The 22,864-nt window shown below is 47.9% G+C and overlaps 1 protein-coding gene across 2 annotated transcripts in view; it reads right to left on the bottom strand.

The window, feature by feature from the left end:
• LOC144818744 (uncharacterized) overlaps window positions 1-22,864 on the bottom strand; it is a 397,421-nt gene that overhangs the window by 280,780 nt on the left and 93,777 nt on the right. For both annotated transcript variants that reach the window (XM_078676448.1, XM_078676447.1), the window contains exon 6: window positions 7,607-7,717. In XM_078676448.1, the coding sequence (XP_078532574.1) occupies window positions 7,607-7,717 (111 nt within the window). The remainder of the gene's footprint in view (window positions 1-7,606; window positions 7,718-22,864) is intronic.

Here is a 22,864-nt window from a genome sequence, read left to right as displayed (position 1 = left end):
GGGTCTCTGGCGGAGCATGAGTGCTTATAGCTTTCATTCGCCAGTTGGCGAATTCTCTCTCAAGGTTATCTACATTGGATGAGCAATTATTGGCCCGTAATGCCGGGCGGGTATTGCGCTCCCTTCAGCAATCTGTGTCGTTCTGGAACACACTTCCGCTTTCCCTCATGGGACGGTTGGCGGTGGCCAAAATGGTGATGCTGCCACGTCTGCTATACGTCCTACAGAACTCTTTGTGCCCGATCCCCCCTGGCCTATTCCGCACGCTTAACTCGTTACTTACATCATTGCTCTGGGCTGGTAAGCGAAGCAGGGTCGCTCTGCGCACCATGGTCCGGAGTTGAGAGGAGGGAGGTCTGGAAGCTCCGAGATTTGATCTGTATTATTATGTGGCGCAGCTTCAACCAGCTGCACGCTGGTTCGCCGGCACGGCGAATTGGGAACTGAGCCTTCTGGCGGGCAGAGCGGATGAGGGAACTCTCCAGGTGGCACTAATGAAAGGGAGGGGAGTGGATGAGTCCTTGCCTTACGTAGTGAGACATGCAGCGGGGATTTGACAGAGGTTCGTAGAGAGAATCTTGAGGCGGGCCCCTTTTCACAGGGAATTACTGGTGTGGATTCTGGCGCCTGTGATGCTTATGGAAGACCATATGTCCTTCCGGAATTGGAGGGAGGGTGGTTGCGAGTCCTTGGCGGACCTGTATCCGGACGACCCCTTTGTGTCCTTTGAACGGGCTACGGAGGCCTTTGGACTGACAGAGGAGCAATACCTCCATTATAGGGGACTCCAGGAGATGGCGCGGGCGACCTGGCCACAGTTCCCAGACGCGCCTTCGATGTCCCACACCCTCAACATCCTCCTTTCTTGTGGTAGAGGACGAGGGCTGATCACATTGTTGTATTCAGCCATGCGGCGGGACTCGGACCCACCGGTCTTTCCGGCTAGGCTGCCTGGGAGGCGGACCTCGGTGTTGCCCTGGAGTCTGGACAGCGCAAACGAATCGGTGCTTTGACCCGTAAGGTGTCGTGTAATGCGAGGTTCAAGCTCATTCATTTCAATTTTGTACATCGCACCTATATGACCCCGGCCTCCTTGCGCCGTATCTCTGACGACAGGCCCTAGGTGTGGACTGGATGGAGCGGGATTTCTACATTTGGCCTGGGAGTGCCCGCCAGTCGCAGACTTCTGGCAACAGGTGGTGGAGCGCATTCGGAATGTCACGGGTCTCCGGATCGACTTGGTCCCTCTTCATTGTTTGTTGGCCCTGGTCCCCAAGCCTAAAAAGAGAAACCTCTCCTAAAAGATGTTGCAGTTGCTCCTGGTGTTAGCAAGGCGCAGGGTGGCTATCACTTGGATGGGATGTAGAGCCCCTGAGATGTCGCAATGGCTTAGGGACGTCAGGGAATGGTCATTGGCGGAGGAAAAACATATGCAACACACACGCAGGGATGAGAAGCTGCAGGAGGACCTGCTTGCATGGAGGGTGATGTGTGCTGTGGGGACTTCAGGTAGCGACTCGGACGCCACCAGTGCTGAACTGTTTAGTCCGAGGGAGAGGGTGGAGGGAGCGGGGATGGGGGGACTGTACTGGAATAGTGTCCTGCTAGTAACGCACGTATAATCCCTGTAGTCATTGTAATTTGCTCTGTTTCCCAAACGGATCTGCTTCTGACTTTGATACCTGTGCCCGGATGGGTCCTGTTGAGATGAACGGACTATCTACGCCTGTGTTCTTATTGATGCCAAGTTTATGGGGGGACTGTTTTGCTGTTCTTATATTACATTGAAGTTTTCATTCGATACCAATGTCAAAACGTGATGATATAATTTCGCCTCGCTGTTAAAACGGGATACATGTCGCTTCACCATGACCACGGAGTCCATGCATCTGTTACCATGCTGCCACCCGGCCTCCGGGATGTGGGCTGAATGGCTGTGTTCTTTCTGAGTAATGTTCAGGTCCTTGAATCGAGGATGCATTGAGTTATGGTTTAATCCGATGTCTGTCTTGTCATCACAATAAAAACAAATTATACATAAAAAAAAGGTTATCTACATTGTCCAGTCTCGTTGGTATCTCAAGGTTCAGGGTGTCGTAAAGGGATTCCAAGTTTATACGACTTCAATTTTTGGATTAACCTTTTTGTTGGGCCGTGAATTTGGGCAGGGTAATGTCACTCAGAGTGAAACTGATTATATAATGATCTGACCATATGCAATTACTGAATTCTGAAGGGTGAGGTTAATAGACCGAACTTGGTCAAGTGTGTGTCCTTTAATATGCGTGCGTACATGAATATATTGTGTGATGTTCTGGTTTTGTAGGGACTCAGCCAATTCCTTAGCACCCTTACCCCCTTCCGCCTCGTATACCCAGTAGTTAATGTCTCCAATGACCAGGACTTTACATAGTCCACTGTCGGTAATGCTATTAGCAAGTACTTTGGTAAATTCCGGCATCGCTGTATGGTGGTCTGTAACTCAATACGCATACCAGAGTGCTGGTGGTCGAGTCCAGTTTGACTATTAAGCTATCAACTAGTGTTATCTCTAGTGGAAAGTTAGCGGTAAAGGACAAGCTCTTTTTAATGGAGACTCCCACCCCTCTTTCCCTTTTTCCCCATAGATCTGTTAGATTGTAAAAGATAATAATGATCTGGGAGTGTGGCTAGAATATCCGGGGTAGATTCTTCTGTCAGCCAAGTTTCTGTCATGAACAACATGTTGGGCAAATCAGTATTTAGTAGGTTGAACAATTCTAGTTGATGCTTGACCGCGGAGCGAGTATTTAAAAACATTATGTTCAATTCCTTTGCAGGATAGTTATTTGCGAAAGTGACATAGTTTTACGGCTCAAGGCCTGACAAGAGACGCTGCACTTGCGGAAATGTAATGCCTGACCTGGGCCAAGAGGCCGAGCTCATCACATTTATGCTTAAGAGGCAGGTCATGCAGTTGCCTGTCTTGTGGGGCCATATCTTTTAGCTCTGCCAGCGTGTAAATTTATTTTTGGCTATATAGCTTGACCCCTAGCCCCGCCCAGACGCGGACGGGCTTGCCTTTGGCGCACCAGCATCAATTTCGGGCCTTTGGAGTGTGACTAACTCCACCCCCTCCCTGCCTGATTGGCTGAATTTCCCCTACCCAATTACAATGTAGGCTGCTTCAATGTAGCTTCAGGGCGTGGGACTGGTAAAGATTAAAAGTGATACAGATTCAGATTCAAAACACAGTTTTAAGGTGCTGGCTAATTTAAAATAAAAACACAGTACAGAAGGATAAAAAGGGATTTAAAGCAAATTTCAGTTAAAGCACACATTCAGGAACAATGTCTCCATAACCATGTGCCATTTTCGCTTCATTTTCCCATGTCCGGGTCAGAAGTGTTTGTTTCCAGCCTTCATAGTTATCCATGTTGGCTTTGCCCCATTTAATTTTTTTTCTCAGAAGACCCACATTTGTTTCAAGCAAGCTACCAGCTGGGTTATGATTATTATGTACCATTGCACCTATGTTGACCTCTATGATGATGGGATGATGGTCACTTTCACTCTGTCCTGGTACTTGGTGAGGTTGTACACCTTTTTAATAACTCCTTACTTAAGAAGATATAATCCAAGGTTGATATGTCTTTATAAGTGTGGGTCAAGGTGCCCCCCTTGGACCCATCTGGAGCAGCCGATCCAAGATCACATTCATTGAGACAAGTTTGTAGAATTGTTCTTTGTTGGCCTCCATGTGTTACTTCGAATTAGCCCAGTTTTCGGGTATTGAAATCGCCATCCATTTAAACACGGATTCCCTGGATGCTCATATAGAAATGCTTTTATCCGTTCAATGATGTTCTTCACCTTAGCCGACTTTGCAGCTCTTTGGTGATTAACATACAGGTTTATAAGCGAAACTGAGGGGGTTCCAGTGCGAGTCCATTCATGCTAACTGCCTGTATGTCCCAGGAGTTGTTTGTCCATTTTCTGACTTTCACTTGCAGGTCTAGTTTCTCGTGTATTGCGAGGCCACCCATTGATCTTCCAAACAGATTTTTCATGTGTGCAGGCATATAAATAGTTTGAAACCGTGAAATTGGAATAGGGATAGTTGACCATGTTTCTTGCAGGCATAGAATATCACCTGTGTTAAAAAAAATTCCAATGTCTTATTTGTCATGAGGGAGTACAAGCCTGCCATGTTCCAACTAATTATCTTTAGTGCACTTTTTGTGGGGTTTGGTTTTTTTCCCATCTGCCCTAGGAGTTTGACCGCCCTGTAGTCGCGAGAGCTGTGGGGAGCCAAGCCCAATCCAACTGTTCTAGGCATGTATGTTTTGGTTGCTCATCTATGTTAAGATTTTCGCTCCTGCTATTAGACAGTTGAATTGTGATCTTCCTCCCCCCTAGTGAGGGAGTTATTCTTTGGGTTCCTCTTAAGATTGTACTTGCTTGTTTGTGGCACCCAATTGTATTCTGCCTCTCTAATAGCACATTCAGATATTTTCCTGTGGTTGGTTTGTTGATTAATATGCCCCACTCTTTGAATTGCTTACTTCCTAGAAGAATGTTCTGAAGTCGGTATTATCAGTCCACTCAGTCAGAGTTGATTCTTTTTGGCTGATTTAAGGGTAGCACTTAAATTTCACTGACGTTAGATGTGGCGGAGTAAGATAGGATAGAGAGGGCATGTAGTGTAATAGGTGTAAGATGTTGGACATGTTTAAAGGTCCCATGCCCCTTTCATTCTAACTCGGGGCTGAGTATTAAAACTGGCAATGTTGATGTCGATGGGTGTTCCTCATTTACTCCCTTCTCTTGGATAGTGTAGGGTTGGTGACTCTGCCTTTCATTTTTGTTAGCCTGTAAAGTATCAAATCTAGGTCCATGTTCATTTGGTGCAGTCCTGCATACAATGTCCTTGTGCTGGGTGTTTTTATCGGCTAAGTCTTGCATATTCTCTACCACCGTACGTTGTCTGTTTAATCTTTGTGTATGACCTATTTCAAGTTGTAGACCAACTGATGGAATTTTCCTTCCCTAGTTCCGCTCTTCTACCCAATCCAGATTGTTTTGCTGGTGTGCTTTCAATATTGTTGTTCTTATACATGTTCCTCTATGGTGCTATGTCGCTTGTGGAGTGGTTAGGCTCTCTGATGTACAGGATCATATTTGTTTGGGGCCTTGCCGTTAATATTACTATTCACTGCATGTAGAGTCTGAGTGTAGTTTTCCCTTTTCCCTGGTGGTTCTAGGTGTGTTTGTATTCCATTATTTGTTGGTGTGTTTGTTGTTTCCCTTTCTCCAGCACGTTCATATTGTGGCCCCTGTTAAGATGTCTTTGGAAAAAAAATGGAATAGATCTTCTATGCCTCTGGTCTTGTTTCTTCTATGTTATCCTATTGCTTTTCTGACTTGCTAGATGCTGATGGTTCTGCTTCTTTTTGTGCATTACTAAATGGTTTATTCTTCCTTTTATTGGCCTTATGTGCCTTACGTAATGTCTTTGCGTCAATTGTGTCGTCGTCACTGATGCCTCAGGTTCTGCCTCATTTGCCTGCTTGCCTCTCTCTGTCTTGCGGATACATTCTGTGGCACTGCAGTTATTGTTGGCCTGTACTAGATGCTGAATTCATTCAATCTCTTTGTCATGGTGTTGTGGTTGAGTTAGGGCTTTAGTGCATAGTATCCTCTTGTTTATATCGCAGGGCTTCTCACCACTAATTTCTTGTATTTTTGGGTCTGGTTGTGCACATCAATTTTCCTTCTCATTCGTAGTCCCAATCGCTTGTTGCGAGGTAGTCTTCTTGCTCTGCGACTTGCATTCATGGATACTTTACACTGTTTTATCAACGCTGTTAATCGATCTGGAGGAGAGGTTAGTTTCTCGATTATGGCCTCACTCGTGTTGCCAGCTGTTGCAGTGCTATTCTTACTCTTGTTTAGCCAGTGATCTATTTTCATGTTGAGTGCGTCAATCTTCTTATCAATCCATATCATGCTGTGTGAACATGTGTGTCAACTTCACTTGTATTTCCAGTTTGTGCAATTGCCATGCAAGTGCTTTTATTGCGGGGGCATCCTCACTTGACAAGATATGACTCTGCTCATGGCTTTCCACGTGTATGAGGACTGGGCCCACCCTAATTACTGTATATATATGTTTATCTTCACTGCCCATGTCGGCTAGACTTGATTGCGCTGATTTTTTACATTGCTCTGGCAATGATTACCTAGCTGGGTCGAGCAAATATGTTTGGGCCTCTTGGGTGCCAGGTTCTGTGGCATATCACACTGGTGGTTCTCTGGGTGAGAGATCATTGCTTTCACTACAAGTTGTTAACTGAACAGTATTATTGCATGGTTATTTCCTTCCTTCTGTGTAAGCTCGATGATGTTAATTAGGCCATGTGCCTCTTAGTCCACCTTTATGTTGGTATACCCGTTATTCATTGTAGAAGAAATCTCAATAACCTCTGTGACTCCAGAGGTCACTACCTCTATACCCAGCGTGTTTCCCAGGTCTGCCTCTCTGATGCCTCAAGCCACTTGAGACTCCATCACAGGCTCCCTTCTTTTACGTGGGCCAGGCATTCCCTAGGTGACAGGTTGACTCTCCGCTTTGAGGCTGACCCTGCCAGTACGTCTCAACTTTTGGTGTTTTGTGCCCCAATGTCACTGTGTGGTGCCACATGTCAGCTTCCCCAGAACTGGGCCTCTGATGCATGTCAGGACCCTTCTGCTGTGCTTCGTCTCGCTCTTGGTCTGTCCCGCGATCAACCAGAAGGACTTGCCTCCTTTGTCCCTACTGTGGTGGTCACCATCTTGAAAGATATTACCCCCCCATCTCCGACTTAGCTGGTGATGTCTTCAATCCCACATCATTTTTGCATCCAAATCACAGCGAGCCCGATAAAGAGAGCTTTGAAGCCAAAGCCCCCCCCTCCAGTTACTGTCTGGATTATTCAAGGAGTCTGTTACTTCAACGGGTCTGGGTGGAAGAGTACTTCCATATTCTACCTCACCACCAACTTGGCTCCTGCCACAGAACCACTGTTTTTTTTCTTTTTAAATAAAATTTAAACAAACGTAAAAATGAGAGAACCATTTAGTTTGGTCTCTCTGCCCATGTAAGACTGTGTGATACTCTGGCCTGAAGTAAGATTGAATGGGTGCAAGGTTCTCTGCATTTGAGACTTCTCACGTGAAGCCAAGCACTATTGTATTAGGATTAAAGAAATAGATACCTGTAGACCAGTACACCTGGCATGAGACTGTGGATGCTTATGTGGAAGGCCCATGAGAAAACAAAGGCCAGGACGGAAGCGGATGAGTTTGGCTTAAAGATTAAGGGGTTGATTCACAAAGAGACTTACGACTCGTAAAGTTGCGAGTGCAAAATCTCCGCACTCGGGCGGATTTTCCACACTGAGAACTGAAATACGGAGATTCCATCCCAAGTGCGGAGGTTCTGCACTGAGTGTGGAGTCTCTGCACTCACAATTTTAGTACATGCAGGTCCCTTTGGGAATTGGGCCCTTATTATAGAGAGAAAATACAAATAAAAGAAACTTTCCACTTATTCAAGTGTCAAAGAATGGCAAATGATTGTGCTCACCTGGGGACCTAGTAGTGTTTTTCCTCCTCTCAAGTTCATGAGCATCCATTAAATAATTCTCTTCCTCTTTAATGCTGCTGAATGAAACAACTGATGTGATAATGGAATGTCCTGTAATTGGAAGAAACATCTAAGTAAAGGTGTGTTTATTTGTATATCACCACAGAGAAATAGAGTAAAATTATAACCACGGACAAAGTCAAATTAAAACAACATTGTTAAATATTTGCAGCATGTGTGGCTCTAAATACACATGCTTAGCATGCTTCTGCAATCTAGTGTTTGGCTCAGACATGCGCAACCTCCTCAAGGAAATGTCTTTAAATCACTAGATGCAGTGAGACTCTTCTCAATGTACGTTGCGCATGGCCGGCAACTTCATGTAACCGATTGTTTTCCCGCCATCGTGTTCTGATGTGAACCTATAAGGCTCTGAGTTTCGGCATGGTCCTCATGTGTTTATCAGATATTACCAGTGTCCTTTCTTCATAATTCGTTCCTAGCTGCTACTATCTCATATTGAAGTCTTGCTCCTGGGTCGCGGTTGAGCGTTGTCTGGGCCTAGCCCCCTTTTAATGCTGAAGACTCACCTCTCCCTGGTGTCCCCTCCAAGAATGAGCACAAGTTATAGAAAGATCACAGCTTCAATACTGTCCCCAATGCCATGCTACTGACCGGTGGATGAGCACCAGGTCTGCAATCTGTGCTTACCATGACTACGCAAGCTGCCCAGTATGCCTAGCATTCAGGTCAAACAAATACAGCTGGAGCGTCAAGGGGCACATACCATGCAGCGAGAACATATCTCGGGAACCCCGGACATCTGAGGGACCCACAAAGAGGAAGAGGACAGACTATCAGACGTAATCCTTGCACAAAGTCCAGCTAGTTCACAGCCTCGCTGATCCAACGAAAACCAACAGGTGGCCCTGAGCTCAAGCCCAACTCTTGGGTGAAATCAACTCCACAAAATGTAAGTAAACTGCAGCAAAAGCACAAGATCACTCCCTGTGCTGAGGTAGAGCACCACTCCCAAGGAGGTAGGGCTTTGAGCCCAAAGCATATAGATAGAGATAAGTCTGTACAAGAGTCCCTGCCCTCTGAAATGCCTGGTCAGAACCGGCACAAACCAACAGAGGATGCCACCATACACCGAAGCCAGCCCCACCCAGACTTTGGCTCCCACAATGAAGCCGTTATTTAATATGAAATCATACAGGGCTAGTGCCGCTTATTTGGTGCTGAGATCCTTATCAGCTCCGAAGCCTCCCGCTCTGGCCGCCACTCCTTCGGCTTCCAAAGGTACATCTGCTCCAAAAAACACACCCATCGATGCTCAAACACCATCGATGTCGAAGACTCACTCTACACCAAAAACGAACTCTGCTCCCAAGCAGCATCATTCACAAGCACTAAAGTATACAGAGTCAAGCAAGTCTCCAGCGAAACCCTCAGAGGAGGATGCAGAGGCCCCCTTCCTTGAGTTGCTCCAGCCAGAACTGGACATTAGGCAGCAATGCCTCTTTAATGCTCAGTTCACAGGACAAAATTCAACCAGGGTTCTTCCACCACCAGACCCTATACCATGCAAAAGAAAACTGGCTTTGGAGGAAGTGACTGTTCCTAAGCCTTCCACATAAGAGCCACCGATTAAGAAACATAGGGACTAAGTGATCAGTCCTATACCACTGCCATAAACTCCACCACCACATCATCCTACCTGCTCTCTACCCTCCACTCCTCCACCATTGCCTCTGTCAGACTCCCCACCACAGTCAACTTGTTCTATCTTCCCGTAGAACAGCCCCTACGAACTATTTGACCCTTACCATCAACCAGAAGGAGCAGGACCAACAGATGATCAATGGGAGGATTATAATGTAGATCCACCAGGGTATCCAGAGCTAGATCATTAGCCTGTTAGGCCCTCCCTTATAGATTATACCACCATATTTGCCCCACAAAACTTTAAAACCCTTGTTTGAGCAAGGGAGGTCATCACGCAGGTGGAAAGAAAAGCTGAGAACGATTTCCTAATGACCCCACATACAACGAGACGCAAAATCCTCCAGACTTCCTTGTTCTACATGCCGCCCGCAAGCCCAGGCTACAGGTGATGCTTCTCCTCCAGACAAGAAAAGTAAAACGATAAATGCAGCGGGCAAGAGTGTTGCGGTGGGAGCAGTTACCATCGCCAAATTACCAACTTAAGCATCATCTTGTGCTGTCACGCCTGGCTTCGTATCGCAGGTTTTAAACCTGAGGTACAAAAACATCTCACCAACCTGCTATTTGACACTTCAGCCCGCTGATTGACCTTTGTTGCAAAAAATATAAACTACACAAAGAATGCAAACTTTTTGGGGTTCTTTCGCACCACCAATAAATAGGTGGGTCAAGGCATACAGACCCTGAACAAGGTCACTTGTATTAAAGGCAACAGCAGTCCTACCAACATCAGGCTGTCAGAGCGTAGAACAGAGGGACCTACAGAGGGAATCACAAAGAGTGAAAAAGAGGTGCTAGCCAGGGGTCTACCCATCCTAAACCGTGACAGTCCAGAAATCCCCGACCTCGACCACACGTCACTTGTCAGGGGGAGACTAAGCCATTTCCTCCACCAACAAATCACCTTAAACAAATTAGTGTGAGGCATTATAGGACATGGTTATTGTCTTGAACTACATGCCACCCCTCCCAACATTACCCCACACTCACAAGCTCAGTACCAAACATCCCCACCTCCTCCTTCAAGAAAAGGTTGTTCACTCTTACAAAAGAGGGCAATAGAACATGCACCTCTGCAACACCAGGAGACAGGACTATACCCGTATTTCCCTAAGAAGGATAAATCCCTAAGGTCAATCTTCAATCTCAGACCCCTCAACCATTACATCCTGTCAGAACACTTCAAAATGACCACGCTGCAAGAGGTCATTCCGCACCTTCATCAGGGAGACCTCATGATGGAGCTCGAACTCCAAGACGCCTATTTCCACATTCCAATCCACCGTGCACATCACAATTACCTGCACTTCATGGCAAGTGGACACTGTTTGCAGTTCAAGGTATTACCTTTTGAGGCACCACAGCCCCAAGGATGTTGACAAACTGTCTGGCAGTCGTTGCTGGACATCTCCGCCACCAAGAAACTCATGTATTGCCATACCTGGTTGATTGGTTAATCAACAGTAGCACACACACAGTTTCCCTGCTTCACCCACTGAGATTTACCATAAACATCACAAAATCCCATTTCCTGCATTTCTAGTTGCAGCTGTTCCTTGGCTCCATACTCCACACTCCACACTCTCACTTCCAAAGGGTATCACAACCAAAAAAGGGCTGCCAAACGAAAGCACCTGCTGCCCCTTTTTCATTCAAATACAAGGCTGCACATGAAGCCCTTGCAAGACTGTATGGCAGTCCAATGGTCACAATAACAGGGTCGGTGAGGAGAACCAGTGTTGGTTCAGGGAAAAGCACACCACTGCCTGCAATGGTCAATTCCCACCAACACGGTGCAAGGCAGACTTTTCACAGATCCAGTCCAGCAAATGACCATTACCACGGGCACCTCCATCCTACGATGGAGCGCTGACTTACAGCACCACACAATAAAGGGTCAAAGGCCCTCTAAATATTATGGTTTGTGTAGGAAAATAGGATCTGCTACTTATGGTTAACTCCACTTTTTGCATATTGTGATGCTGTTTTTGATTAGTCTGAATGGGATACTGCTAATCAGGACCCCAGTCTATCTGCTTTCTCCCTAAACTGTTATGGTATGTACTTCGGTACACTCCAGATTGGATACTGGGGTACCCTTGTCAGTCCCTAGTATATGGTACACATGTACCCAGGGCATAGGTATACCAGAGGTCTCCGATGGGCTGAAGCATGCATTATGCCACTCATGAGAGACCATGCAAAATGGAACTACAGGCCTGCCATAGCAGCCTGTGTAAGTTGGTGCATGCACAACTTATTAAAGATAAAGGTTTACTCTATCTAAGGGTCACTGCAGTTAAAACCTATGTCACACCTATAGCAGGCCTTTACGATCCTGAAGGCAGGGTGATTGGTTCTAAGTGAGAGGGAGCCCCTGCATGAGCAGGACACCCCTGCAGCCTACGGAGTCCATTCTCCCTGATTGTCAGTGAAGCAGCCATATACTACTATAGAGGAGCATTACGCGATCACGTGATGACCATCTCGAAAACGGCTGCAACAAAACCTATCGAGTTTGGTGTCAAACATGCTGAAATCATAGCCCTACACCGAGAAGGTTTGATTCCACCCATCGGGAGAGCCCTCCGTTAGGCTCTCAATGTTCCCAGTGCCAGCCTTCTTGACCCGGCCAGCACAAAATGGTTGCTGCCGACCAGAGACATATTTCTGCCCTCCTGCTGCTAAGCCAAGCTCGAGCAGGGGAAGGCAGAACAACAGGCCTCCTGTCACAGGGATGTGTGACCATCTCCCAGACAGGATTTTGTATATTAAGACTGGGTGGGTGCACTTGCACAGCACCTGAAAGTCTGCATGAGGGAGACATTTGGTGTCCCTGTGCATGGTCCAGTTCAAACCAGTCAAGGGAGCCGTTGGCTCCCGCTCTGGTGCGAAACTGGACAAAGGCCATGGGAGTAATCTCCCCCCTGTCCAGCCCTTCCCCTGGGAGTGTCCCCTGAATCTTCTTAACCCTCTCCTTAGGGTACTTAAGGGCTTACCTGGATGTAGGTTCCTAGATTCGTCAGGGACAAGATTCAGAACTGAAACCACTGCACTTCGACTGTCTGGGCATTCTGGACTTCGCGTGAATTCGTTTGGGCCTGACTTTGTCTCCCTCTCAGTCTGCTGTATTGTCTGTGCCTGTGCACCGTACAGGATCTGTGCAGGACCTGTGGAGCATCCAAGACACCTGAAGAAATCTCCCTTGCAGTGAAGGAGTCACTCCCCTACATTTGCAGGCACCTCAACACTCCTGACCGGTCTGCTGATCCCCAGCTCCCTATTGACTCTGAAGGGTCCAGCAACACAGGAGGAGGGTTTCTACGTCCCTCGAGGCCCGAGCTGCCCTCTCACCGAGTTTGAGGCCAGTATCCCTCGTGGGGGCTGTAATACCTGAACCCCTGGGCACCCGTATATTTGCAAGTGCATGTGCTTGTTGGCAATTCCTTGACAAGTGCATTGGGCTCCGAGCAGCCCCAAACTCTGGCAACTTTACCTACAAAGATCTTCAACCTCACACAGAGTGCTCCGTGGCCTGTTGTTTTGTGAAGCTGCTTGAGTTCGTCTCGGGACTCCTGTGCCTCCGGCCTGTGGGTCCAATTGAGGGTTAACTTTGCTTTTCTTGGGCTCCTCTGGTTGCTCTAGGCTGTGGTGAGTCTCCTGGACCTTGCTGGTCCGAATCGTACACTTTTTTGACCTCCTGCTTGGGTTGCTTTGGCCAAGGCTTGTTGGTGCTCCCGCCGGACACGACCTCTCAGCACTCAACATCTTTTGTGGGACAGCTCGGTTCCAGGTTGTCCTCAACGTCGAATGGTCCCTGCAGCTGAGGAGTCAAGGTTACCATCAACAATCCTGAAGCACCCGACATCGGTGGGCATTCGTCTACCGAGCCTCTGGTCACTCTCAAGTGACCTAGACTCTGTCTCCCCTGCTTTCAGGTACTCCTCAACAAGAATCCACGCTTGGATTCCAACTGACACTTTCTCCTCTTCCAGCAGCGGCACTTTCTCGAAGTCCTCCATTGGGTTAAACTGCGGTTTCCAACGCCACTTCACACCTATGCACCCGGCTTCCCTAGGTATCCACGGGTAGGGTGGCTTTCCAACCTTCTGTCTTCCACAGGGTTTCTTCTAATTCCACTGGGAAGGGTCCCTAATCTCTAAAATTCCGACTGCGACTTACACATAGATTTGTACAGAGCAGGTGGTCGTGTTTACACACTGCACACACTCCATAGGGTCCCTATCTACTCACCTTGGGTAGTTGCTTGAGGGCTCAGCAATTCTAGGTCCTCTCAAGATCGTCCTGACTCGAGTCTTGACTGTGTATTAGTGCTATTTATTGTCATTTCTTTGCTAAAGTATTGTGTGCTTTGTGTCTATCTACGTGTAGGAGATACTTTAATGTACTAGATAGTGTTATATAATAAATACATAATTTTATAACTACGGTGTGGTTCTCTTTTCATTTAATCTATACTATAAGATTGCATTCTGGTAAAACAAGCTGCTTTACACTCCTTCAAGACTAAGTCTGAAGGCTGCTCTCCACAGCTACCACTTGGATAGCTTTCTAAAGGTTGTCTGAGACCTCTTAATTCACCATAAGGGTTGTCTGGAGTGGTGCAAGGTGCCCACTTTAAATAGTGGACATCATATACCAGGCCAGCTTCTCACAGTTGCCACATCAACTTCCTACAGGGGTTTGCTATACAACTGATTCTCAAAGTTTTTCTCCAACTCATTAGGGGAAAAGTGTTTCTAATCAAATCAAACAATATAGCAGCAATGTACGGCATACAGAAGCAAGAGGCACACATTCACTGCAGGTCTCACACCTAGCACAGACCATCTGGCATTGGGCACTTCGCCATAAAGTTCACATAATGGCAGAACACCTTCTGTGAATAAATGACTTTGCAGACCTACACAGCAGGACACATCAACCAGGCCGCGAGTGGGAACCCCACCCTTAAAGTCCTTCACACATACTTCCAGTGGTAGGGCACTCCGCAATTAGACCCATTTGCAACAGTCGAAAACGCTAAATGCCCAAACTTTGCCACCAGATACCTACACCCACAGTACATGGAAAATGCACTGTGCATGAAATAATGAGGTATATTTGACTACACTTGTACATCTCTCCCTCTGCTTCCATTTGTCCTCAGGAAGCTCAGACAAACAACTTCCCCTCATTCTGGTGGCTCCCGCGCAGGCCAAGTAGCCCTGGTTCTCCACACTACTAGAATTTTCAGACCAGATCTGCTCACACAAAGACACGAATAGTCAGACACCCAGACCCAGCACAGCTCGATCTTGCGATTTGGCACCTGATTTCCTAGAGATTGGGTACCTGCACCTACCACAAGAATGCATGTTCATCCTTAAGGAGGCTAGGTGCCCCACAACTCACACTTGTTATGCATCAAAGTGGAAAAGATTTGTCCATTACTGTATCACCCAAAAATCTGACCCTTCAAAAATTCAACTATAAGAAGTAGTTACTTGCCTTCACCGCTTACAAAAGACAGTTGTAGCTTAAACATCTATCCGCCTTCATCTAACAGCAGTCACTGCTTACATGCAGAACAGACAACATACCTCTATGTTCAGGATACCAGCGATTAAAGCAGTTATGAAGACACTAAAGAGGATAATACCTCCAAGAACCCCTCCAGCCCCATCTGGAATCTCACTAAAGTCCTTACCAGACTTATGGTATCACCATTTGAATTTTACACTCATGCCCTCTTCAATTCCTTTCATGGAAAGTAGCCTTACTAGGCGCTATTATCTCCCTTAGGAGCATTAGCAAGATATAAGACTTTACCAACCAAGGCCCCCTTATACGGTTCCACAACCATAGGGTAGTTCTCAGAACAATCCTAAGCTTCTTCCAAAGTTAGTATTACCTTTCCATCTTAATCAAACTATTGAACTTCCAGTTTCCTTCCCACTGCCTGATTCTGTGGCTAAAAGGGCACTTCACACTTTAGACGTTAAAAAGGCCCCTTATGAATTACATAGATGAGACTAAGCTATTCAACAAATCAGACAAGCTATGTGTCTCATTTGCTGAACCTCACAAGGAACAAACCATTTCCAAAGCAGCCAAGGTAAGCTGGATCAACAAAAGTATTTAAAACTTCTGAACCTCAAGAATAAAAGAGTACTTCAAGCTCCTCCTAGTTAATACTCTACTCGCATAAAACAGCCACTATTGATTTCCACTGCAATATCCCCATAGCATTCGTAAGGCAGATACATGGTCAACACCACTGTGAGAAGTTGGCCTGATGTGCAGTGCTCACTATTCTAGTGATCACTATATATCAGTCCAAACAACCCTTATTGATGATTGGTTGTAAGTCAACCTTATAGACCAGCTATCCTAGTAGCATGGATACGAGCAGTCTAAGGCTAAGACTCTAGAGGGCGTGTTAAGCCAGCTGTTTTACCATCACATTACCCCTTGAACACCCAGTGAAAGGACACCACACAAGTGTTATGAAAATAAACAGTGTATTTATTAGAATCACAACAACCCTGTACTCTTTATGAGGACAGGGTGCTAGGCACACAACAAAACTCTTACGAAAATACTTAAGTTAGCACGTTATACACAAATGCCAGAGGGGCACGAAAAACCATATACTTAAAAAGTGGAATGCGAAATTACTAGCAGGTAAGTACAGTACTAATAGGCTTTGGAATCGCTAGGACTTGACTAGGGAATCGTTAGATTACTACTAGGAGGCCCAGGGGACTCGGGTGCAGAGTGTGCACTCTCACGCGGGATGCGGGACAAAGTCTATGGGAGCTAGTAAATGCAAAGTTAGTGTTCACGGGCGAACCCGACCTGGTAGGAAGAAAACGACAGTGGATCCTGACCCTAGGATAGTGAGGCTATGCTGGGACACCGAAGTGCCGAAGTTACCTAGCCCAGGGGCTGCAGCTGCATAGGTCTGAAAAGACGTCGGGGATCTCGTTGCCGGACCAGGAGCCTGGAAGGAAGAAGTTGCTGGCAGGCGACCAGTGAAGAAAAGTTCGATGGATCCAAGCCTGGATCAAGGAAGAAGGAAACCTGAAAGCAGAGGGGACCAAGTTCTTGAAGCACTAGCCAGTGATTAAGTGGGCACCAGGATGGCACCGGGCGAAGTCACCGCAGTCAGGTGAGTGGGCGCTGCTGGGCTCTGCAGTCTCTCGGACCAGGAGGCGTTGTCGGCGACCAGGATGGAGGTGCGAGCTGTCCCACGAAGGTTCTTGCTGTCGACGTCGCTGGACCCAGGATTGGGCAACAAGTCTTGGCAAATGCAAGGCCCACGCGGTGGACCTAAAATGGCGTCTTGGGCGGACCAGGAGGGTCCAGGGTACTTCTCCGATGGAGGGAAGCAAGGGCCAGTCTGGAGCAACCAGACCAGCAGCAGAAATGTCGTCGGGCGTCGTCAGGAAGGCCACAAGCCAGCGGGCTAGTAGCCAAACAACGCGGTGAGCAGCAAAAAGCAGAAGGGCCCCACGCAGATCGTGGAGATGCTGGAGGGCTGCACTTCGGTGCTGGGGCTGCTCAGGGTGGGGGCTTCTCGGACCCCAAAGCACTCACCAGGAATTCACTCGGCGGGCTTGCTGGAAAGAAGTCGTGCAGTCTTGAAGATGGCCGGTCCCTCGAGGTCTCGTCACACCCACGAATCTCAGCGTGACTGATGATGCAGGTAGAGGTCAGAGGTGCCAGGGAAGCCGGTTCTCGTCGAGCTGGGCAGTCTTGATCCGGAGGAGAGACTTACAGCAGACCGCAGTGTTCTTAAGATGGTGCCTGCGGATGCAGGGTGACTACTCCTTAGTCACAAGGGAGAAATCTTAGGAAGAAGTCTTGAGTTCCTTTCGTGGAAAGTAGTTTCAGGATTCAAAGATGATCTGATTTGGAAGGGGGCCAGTTCCTACCTTTATCCTGTAAAAAGGGGCTGGCACGCGACTAAGTCCTGCCCTATGGGTGGGACTAGGAGGGGGGTGGTTACACCCACTTCCTTGGCGGGCTTTTCCCCAGCACAGGGTCTGGAGTGACCCTGGAACTGGTTCCAGCCAGCCTATGCACAGTGAGCACCGGGGTGCCACGTGCAGTCACCTTCCTCTAAAGCCCTGCCTACTTACAATACACAAAATCCTGTCTGGGACGGTGCTGGCACCGCCCCTGGCAGGAAACCCTTTGTCCTTATCTCCTGCTCTGGGAGGACTCCCAGCAGCAGGAGGGCAGACTTGTGTCTCGGTGGCAGCATCCATTTTGTGGATGCTAAGGCTCTGTCTGACTTTTAACCGGGTTATAGGTTACATGCATGTCGTGTCCCTCTAGAAGGGTGGAATGCTAACCCCGTCGCCAGAATTGGCGAGGGGTTAGTATTCCAATTCGTATGACACCTTACTCGACATGTTTTGATAAAGCGATACCAGAGTTGGCACATAACCGCGAGGATTATAATGCATTTAAGAGTATATGGTATGCGATATCATGGAAACGGCTAAGGGATGGATCCCGAAAGCCGCAGACAGGCTCAGCTCATGCCAGAGCACCATCTCACACGATTCCAAGCACTCTGCCTTCAGGATTGTTAAGGCCTGCCATAGGAGTGACTGATAGGAGATCTGTGTGTCCATTTTAGGGTTAGATATAGGTATACTATATCTAAAGCAAAGGGTGAGTACACCACCTTGCCCCAGCTGTCGTGCAGCCAGTTGTGTCAGTTTTAGTTAGTCAATCCAGGGGTGGCACAATACATGCTTCAGCCCCTGGGAGACTTCTGGGTGCACCTCAGCCCTGAGTACAGGGACTTGGAGAGGGCCCAGTGCCAATTCAGTACCTGAGTACAATTTGGATAGAGAGAACAGCTAGGCTGTGGGTCTGATTAGCAGGCCCACAGCCAGGGAAAGTCGTAAACCAGTGCAGCAAAAAGCAAAAAATCTGGGTGATCATAGGATTGCAGACCCTACTCTCCTACATGACCCCCCCCCAAACTTTGGGACAATAAACTAACCTTGACCAGGTGAGTCTTCTTGCTCTAAGTGGAAATACCTGGAGAGCCCATCAGCATTGCTGTGATCAGTCCCAGGTCTATGCTCCACTGTAAAATCCATCCCCTGTAGGGAAATGGACCACCTAAGCAGTTTGGGGTTTTCACCCTTCATCTGATTTAGCCACAAGAGGGGCTTATGGTCTGTCTGAATGGTGAAGTGAGTGCCAAACAAGTAGGCCCTCAGCTTCTTCAGGGCCCAGACCACAGCAAAGGCCTCCCTCTCAATGGCTGACCAATTTTTCTCTCTGGGTGTCAACCTTCTACTAATGAAAGCAATAGGCTGATCATTACCATCAAAATTCAGTTGAGACAGAACAGCTCCCACACCCAACTCAGAAGCATCTGTTTGGACAATGAATGGCTTGGAGTAATCTGGACTCTTGAGGATAGGTGCTGTGCACATGGCCTGCTTTAGGTCATTGAATGCTTTCTGACAGCTTGCTGTCCACTGAACTTTCTTTGGCATCTTCTTGCTTGTCAGGTCATTAAGGGGGGTCACTATGGACCCATAATTTCTGACAAACTTCCTATAGTACCCAGTCAGGCCCAAGAAAGCTCAAACCTGAGTCTGGGTGATTGGAGGAGTCCAGTCCTTGATGGCCTGTATCTTACTCTCCAGTGGCTGAACCTGGCCTCCACCTACAAGGTGGCCCAGGTATACAACCTGTGTCTGCCCTATCTGGCACTTTGTGGCCTTGATAGTGAGGCCTGCCTTTTGCAGGGCCTCTAACACTTTCCTCAGGTGGACCAGGTGATCCTCCCAGGTGGAGCTAAAGACAGCAATATCGTCCAGATATGCTGCACAGAAGTCATCCAGCCCAGTGAGGACTTGATTCACCAACCTTTGGAAGGTGGCAGGTGCATTTTTCAGTCCAAAGGGCATTACCACAAATTGATAATGCCCTCCAGGGGTAGAAAATGCTGTCTTGGGTTTGGCTTCCTCAGCTAACCTGATTTGCCAATACCCAGCTGTCAAATCAAATGTGCTTAAGAAGTTGGCAGAAGCCAATCTATCTATAAGCTCATCTGCTCTTGGTATTGGGTGGGCATCAGTCTTAGTGACTGCATTGAGGCCTCTGTAGTCTACGCAAAACCTCATCTCTCTCTTACCACCCTGGGTGTGAGGCTTTGGCACTAGAACTACTGGGCTAGCCCAAGGGCTATCTGAGGGCTCAATGACTCCCAGCTCCAACATTTTCTGCACTTCAGTTTTGATGCAGTCTCTAACATGATCAGGCTGTCTGTAGATTTTACTCTTGACAGGCAGACTGTCTCCAGTGTCAACATCATGGGTACACCAATCAGTTTGGCTGGGTGTCAGAGAGAACATATGTCTGAAGGATTGCAAGACTTGCCTGCAATCCTGTTGCTGATGTTCAGTGAGGCTGCCACAAAAGACAACACCATCAACTGATCCATCATCAGGATTCTGAGTGAGCAGGTCTGGGAGAGGGTCACTCTCTTCCTCCTGTCCCTCATCTGTGGCCATGAGCAAGCTCATGTCCTTCCTGTCAACATATGCCTTGAGCCTGTTAACATGGAGCACTCTGAGAGGGCTCCTGGGAGTTCCAAGGTCCACCAAGTAGGTAACCTCTCCCTTTTGCTCAATGATGGTGTGGGGCCCAGACCATTTGTCTTTCAGAGCTGCTGGGGCCACTGGCTCCAGCACCCACACCTTCTGTCCTGGCTGGTATACAGTCAGTACAGCCTTTTGGTCATGCCAAGCTTTTTGAAGTTCCTGGCTGGCCTCAAGGTTTTTGGATGCCTTCTCCATATACTCAGCCATCCTGGAGCGGAGACCAAGTACATAGTCCACTATGTTGGTTGCAGGCTTTTTGAGAGGTCTCTCCCATCCTTCCTTCACCAAACACAGGGGTCCTCTTACAGGATGCCCATACAGAAGCTCAAAAGGGCTGTAGCCAACCCCCTTCTGTGGGACCTCTCTGTAAGCAAACAAGAGGCAGGGGATCAGGACATCCCATCTTCTCCTAAGAGGTTCAGGTAGTCCATGAATCATCCCTTTCAGGGTCCTGTTGAATCTCTCAACAAGCCCATTGCATTGTGGATGATAGGGTGTGGTGAACTTGTAGTTCACACCACACTCTTTCCACATGGCAGTCAGATATCCTGACATGAAGTTTGTACCTCTGTCAGAAACGACCTCCTTAGGGAAACCCACTCTGGAGAACACTCCAACTAGGGCTCTTGCCACTACAGGGGCTGTAGTGGTCCTAAGGGGAATAGCCTCAGGATACCTGGTGGCATGGTCCACCACCACCAGTATAAACTTGTGTCCTGATGCTGTCTGGGGTTCCATTGGACCAACAATGTCAATCCCCACTCTTTCAAAGGGGACCCCCACCACAGGTAGTGGTATGAGGGGGTGCCTTTGTTGTGCCACCTGACTTACCACTGGCTTGGCAAGTGACACATGAGCGACAAAACTCCTTGGTATTCTCATTCATATGGGGCCAGTGAAAGTGTGAGACAAGCCTGTCCCAAGTCTTTGTCTGACCTAAATGACCTGCAAGGGGAATCTCATGGGCCAAGGTGAGAAGGAAACCTCTCAGAGACAAGGGGATGACCAGCCTCCTGGTTGCACCAGGCTTGGGGTCTCTTGACTCAGAGTACAGGAGTCCATCTTCCCAGTATACCCTGTGGGCACCTGTGGCATTCCCTGCAGCCTCAGCAGCAGCCTGCTGTCTGAGGGGTTCAAGGGAAGGGCAGCTCAACTGTTCCTTCCCCAGGTCTGCTCTGGAGGGTCCCCCTGAGCCCAGAAACTCAACTTGATCAAGTTCAAGCTCTTTAGGCTCAGTTTCCCTCAGCTCTTCTAGATCAGCCTCCTCAGAGACTTGATCCTCAACCTGGGGCAAGGGGGAAGGCAAAGCCTTACCCTTACTGCTCTTCTTCTTGGAAGGTTTCTGGTCCATCATTTCAGGATCCAGCACCTGTTCAGTGGGGCATTTTCTGGCCTGTGACCTAGTCACAGCAAGCACATGTGCTGGCAAGCCTAACATCTCCATGTGAGTCCTCTGCTCCACTTCTGACCATTGTGATGACTCCAAATCATTGCCCAACAAACAATCAACTGGGAGGTCTGAACTGACAACAACTTTCTTTTGTCCCTTCACTCCACCCCAGGAGAAAGCCACAATTGCCACACTATGACTAGTAGTGACATTGCTGGCATTGGTCACCAGGAAATCAGTACCTGGCATGATCTGTCCAGGGTCCACAAAGTTAGGTGTCACCATGGTGACACTGGCACAAGTGTCCCTATAGGCCTGAGCCATTTTGCCATTTATCAAAGGTGTCTGCCTGTATTTGCCCAAAGTATTGGGACTTATTTCAGGGGACATATCCATATCCCCTGTACAGACAAGGACAGCCTGAGTGAGTGTGCCAACTAAGTTGTCAGACCCCTCAGTACCCAAGGTTAACCCAACTAATGCCTTGGGAGGGACACTACCACTACTGACTGTACTAGGGGGTGCAGTTGCCTTAGGGGCTGTAGTGGCAGGAGTTTGTCCTCCTCTTTTGGTGCACTCACTAAACCAGTGAGATTTACTTTTACAGTACTGGCACCACCTTTTTGACTGGCCTTCTTGAGTCTTCTTCTTCTGGGAAGCCTGACCCCCACCCTCTTTGGTTTGTTGGGGACCTGGTGAAGACTTCTGGTCATTTTGCTCATTCTTAACATTACCCTTCTGGTCTGCTTTCTTCTGACCACCCTGGTTCTGGTTCTGGTTCTGCTTGATCCTTGTCCTGACCCATTTGTCTGCCTTCTTTCCCAATTCTTGGGGAGAGGTCAGATCTGAATCAACAAGGTGCTGGTGCAACAACTGGTTCTGACAATTGTTTAAAATGTGTTCTCTCATCATTAGATTATACAATCCTGTGTAATCTGTAACCTTGCTACCCAGCAACCAGCCCTCCAAAGCCTTAGTGGCACAATCCACAAAATCAGACCAGTCCTGAGACTGAGTTTTCTGGGTGTCTCTGAACAGCAACCTGTACTGCTCAGTGGTTAAACCAAACCCATCAACCAGTGTATTCTTCAGGACCTGGTAATTGTTAGCATCCTCCACTCTTGTAGTGAGGAGCTTATCTCTACCTTTACCATCAAAGGAGAGCCACAGTATAGCTGCCCACTGACTCTGGGGAATGCCCTGCACAGTGCAGGCCCTCTCCAGAGCAGCCATCCATTTCTGGATATCATCCCCTTGCTTAAAGGGGGGCACTATCTTAGTCAGGTGTTTAGTATCTAAACCCTTCTCTCTATCTCTTGGGAGATTGCTGCCACCAGTGGGAGCTAGCCCACTCATCTGCTGCTCTCTAGCAAAGGCAAGCTTTTCTTTGGCCAGGGCAAGTTCTTCCCTTTCAATCCTCAGTTCAGCTTGTCTCATTCTAGCTTCATGCTCTTTTCTCTGAGGGGAAGTAAATCTCCTCTGTGGAGGATTCCTTCT

The sequence above is a fragment of the Lissotriton helveticus genome, chromosome 2_1 (assembly GCF_964261635.1).
Source record: "Lissotriton helveticus chromosome 2_1, aLisHel1.1, whole genome shotgun sequence".
Taxonomy (NCBI): Eukaryota; Metazoa; Chordata; class Amphibia; order Caudata; family Salamandridae; genus Lissotriton; species Lissotriton helveticus.
Note: the sequence above shows the minus strand (reverse complement) of the source record. Positions and strands in the feature narration are given on the sequence as shown.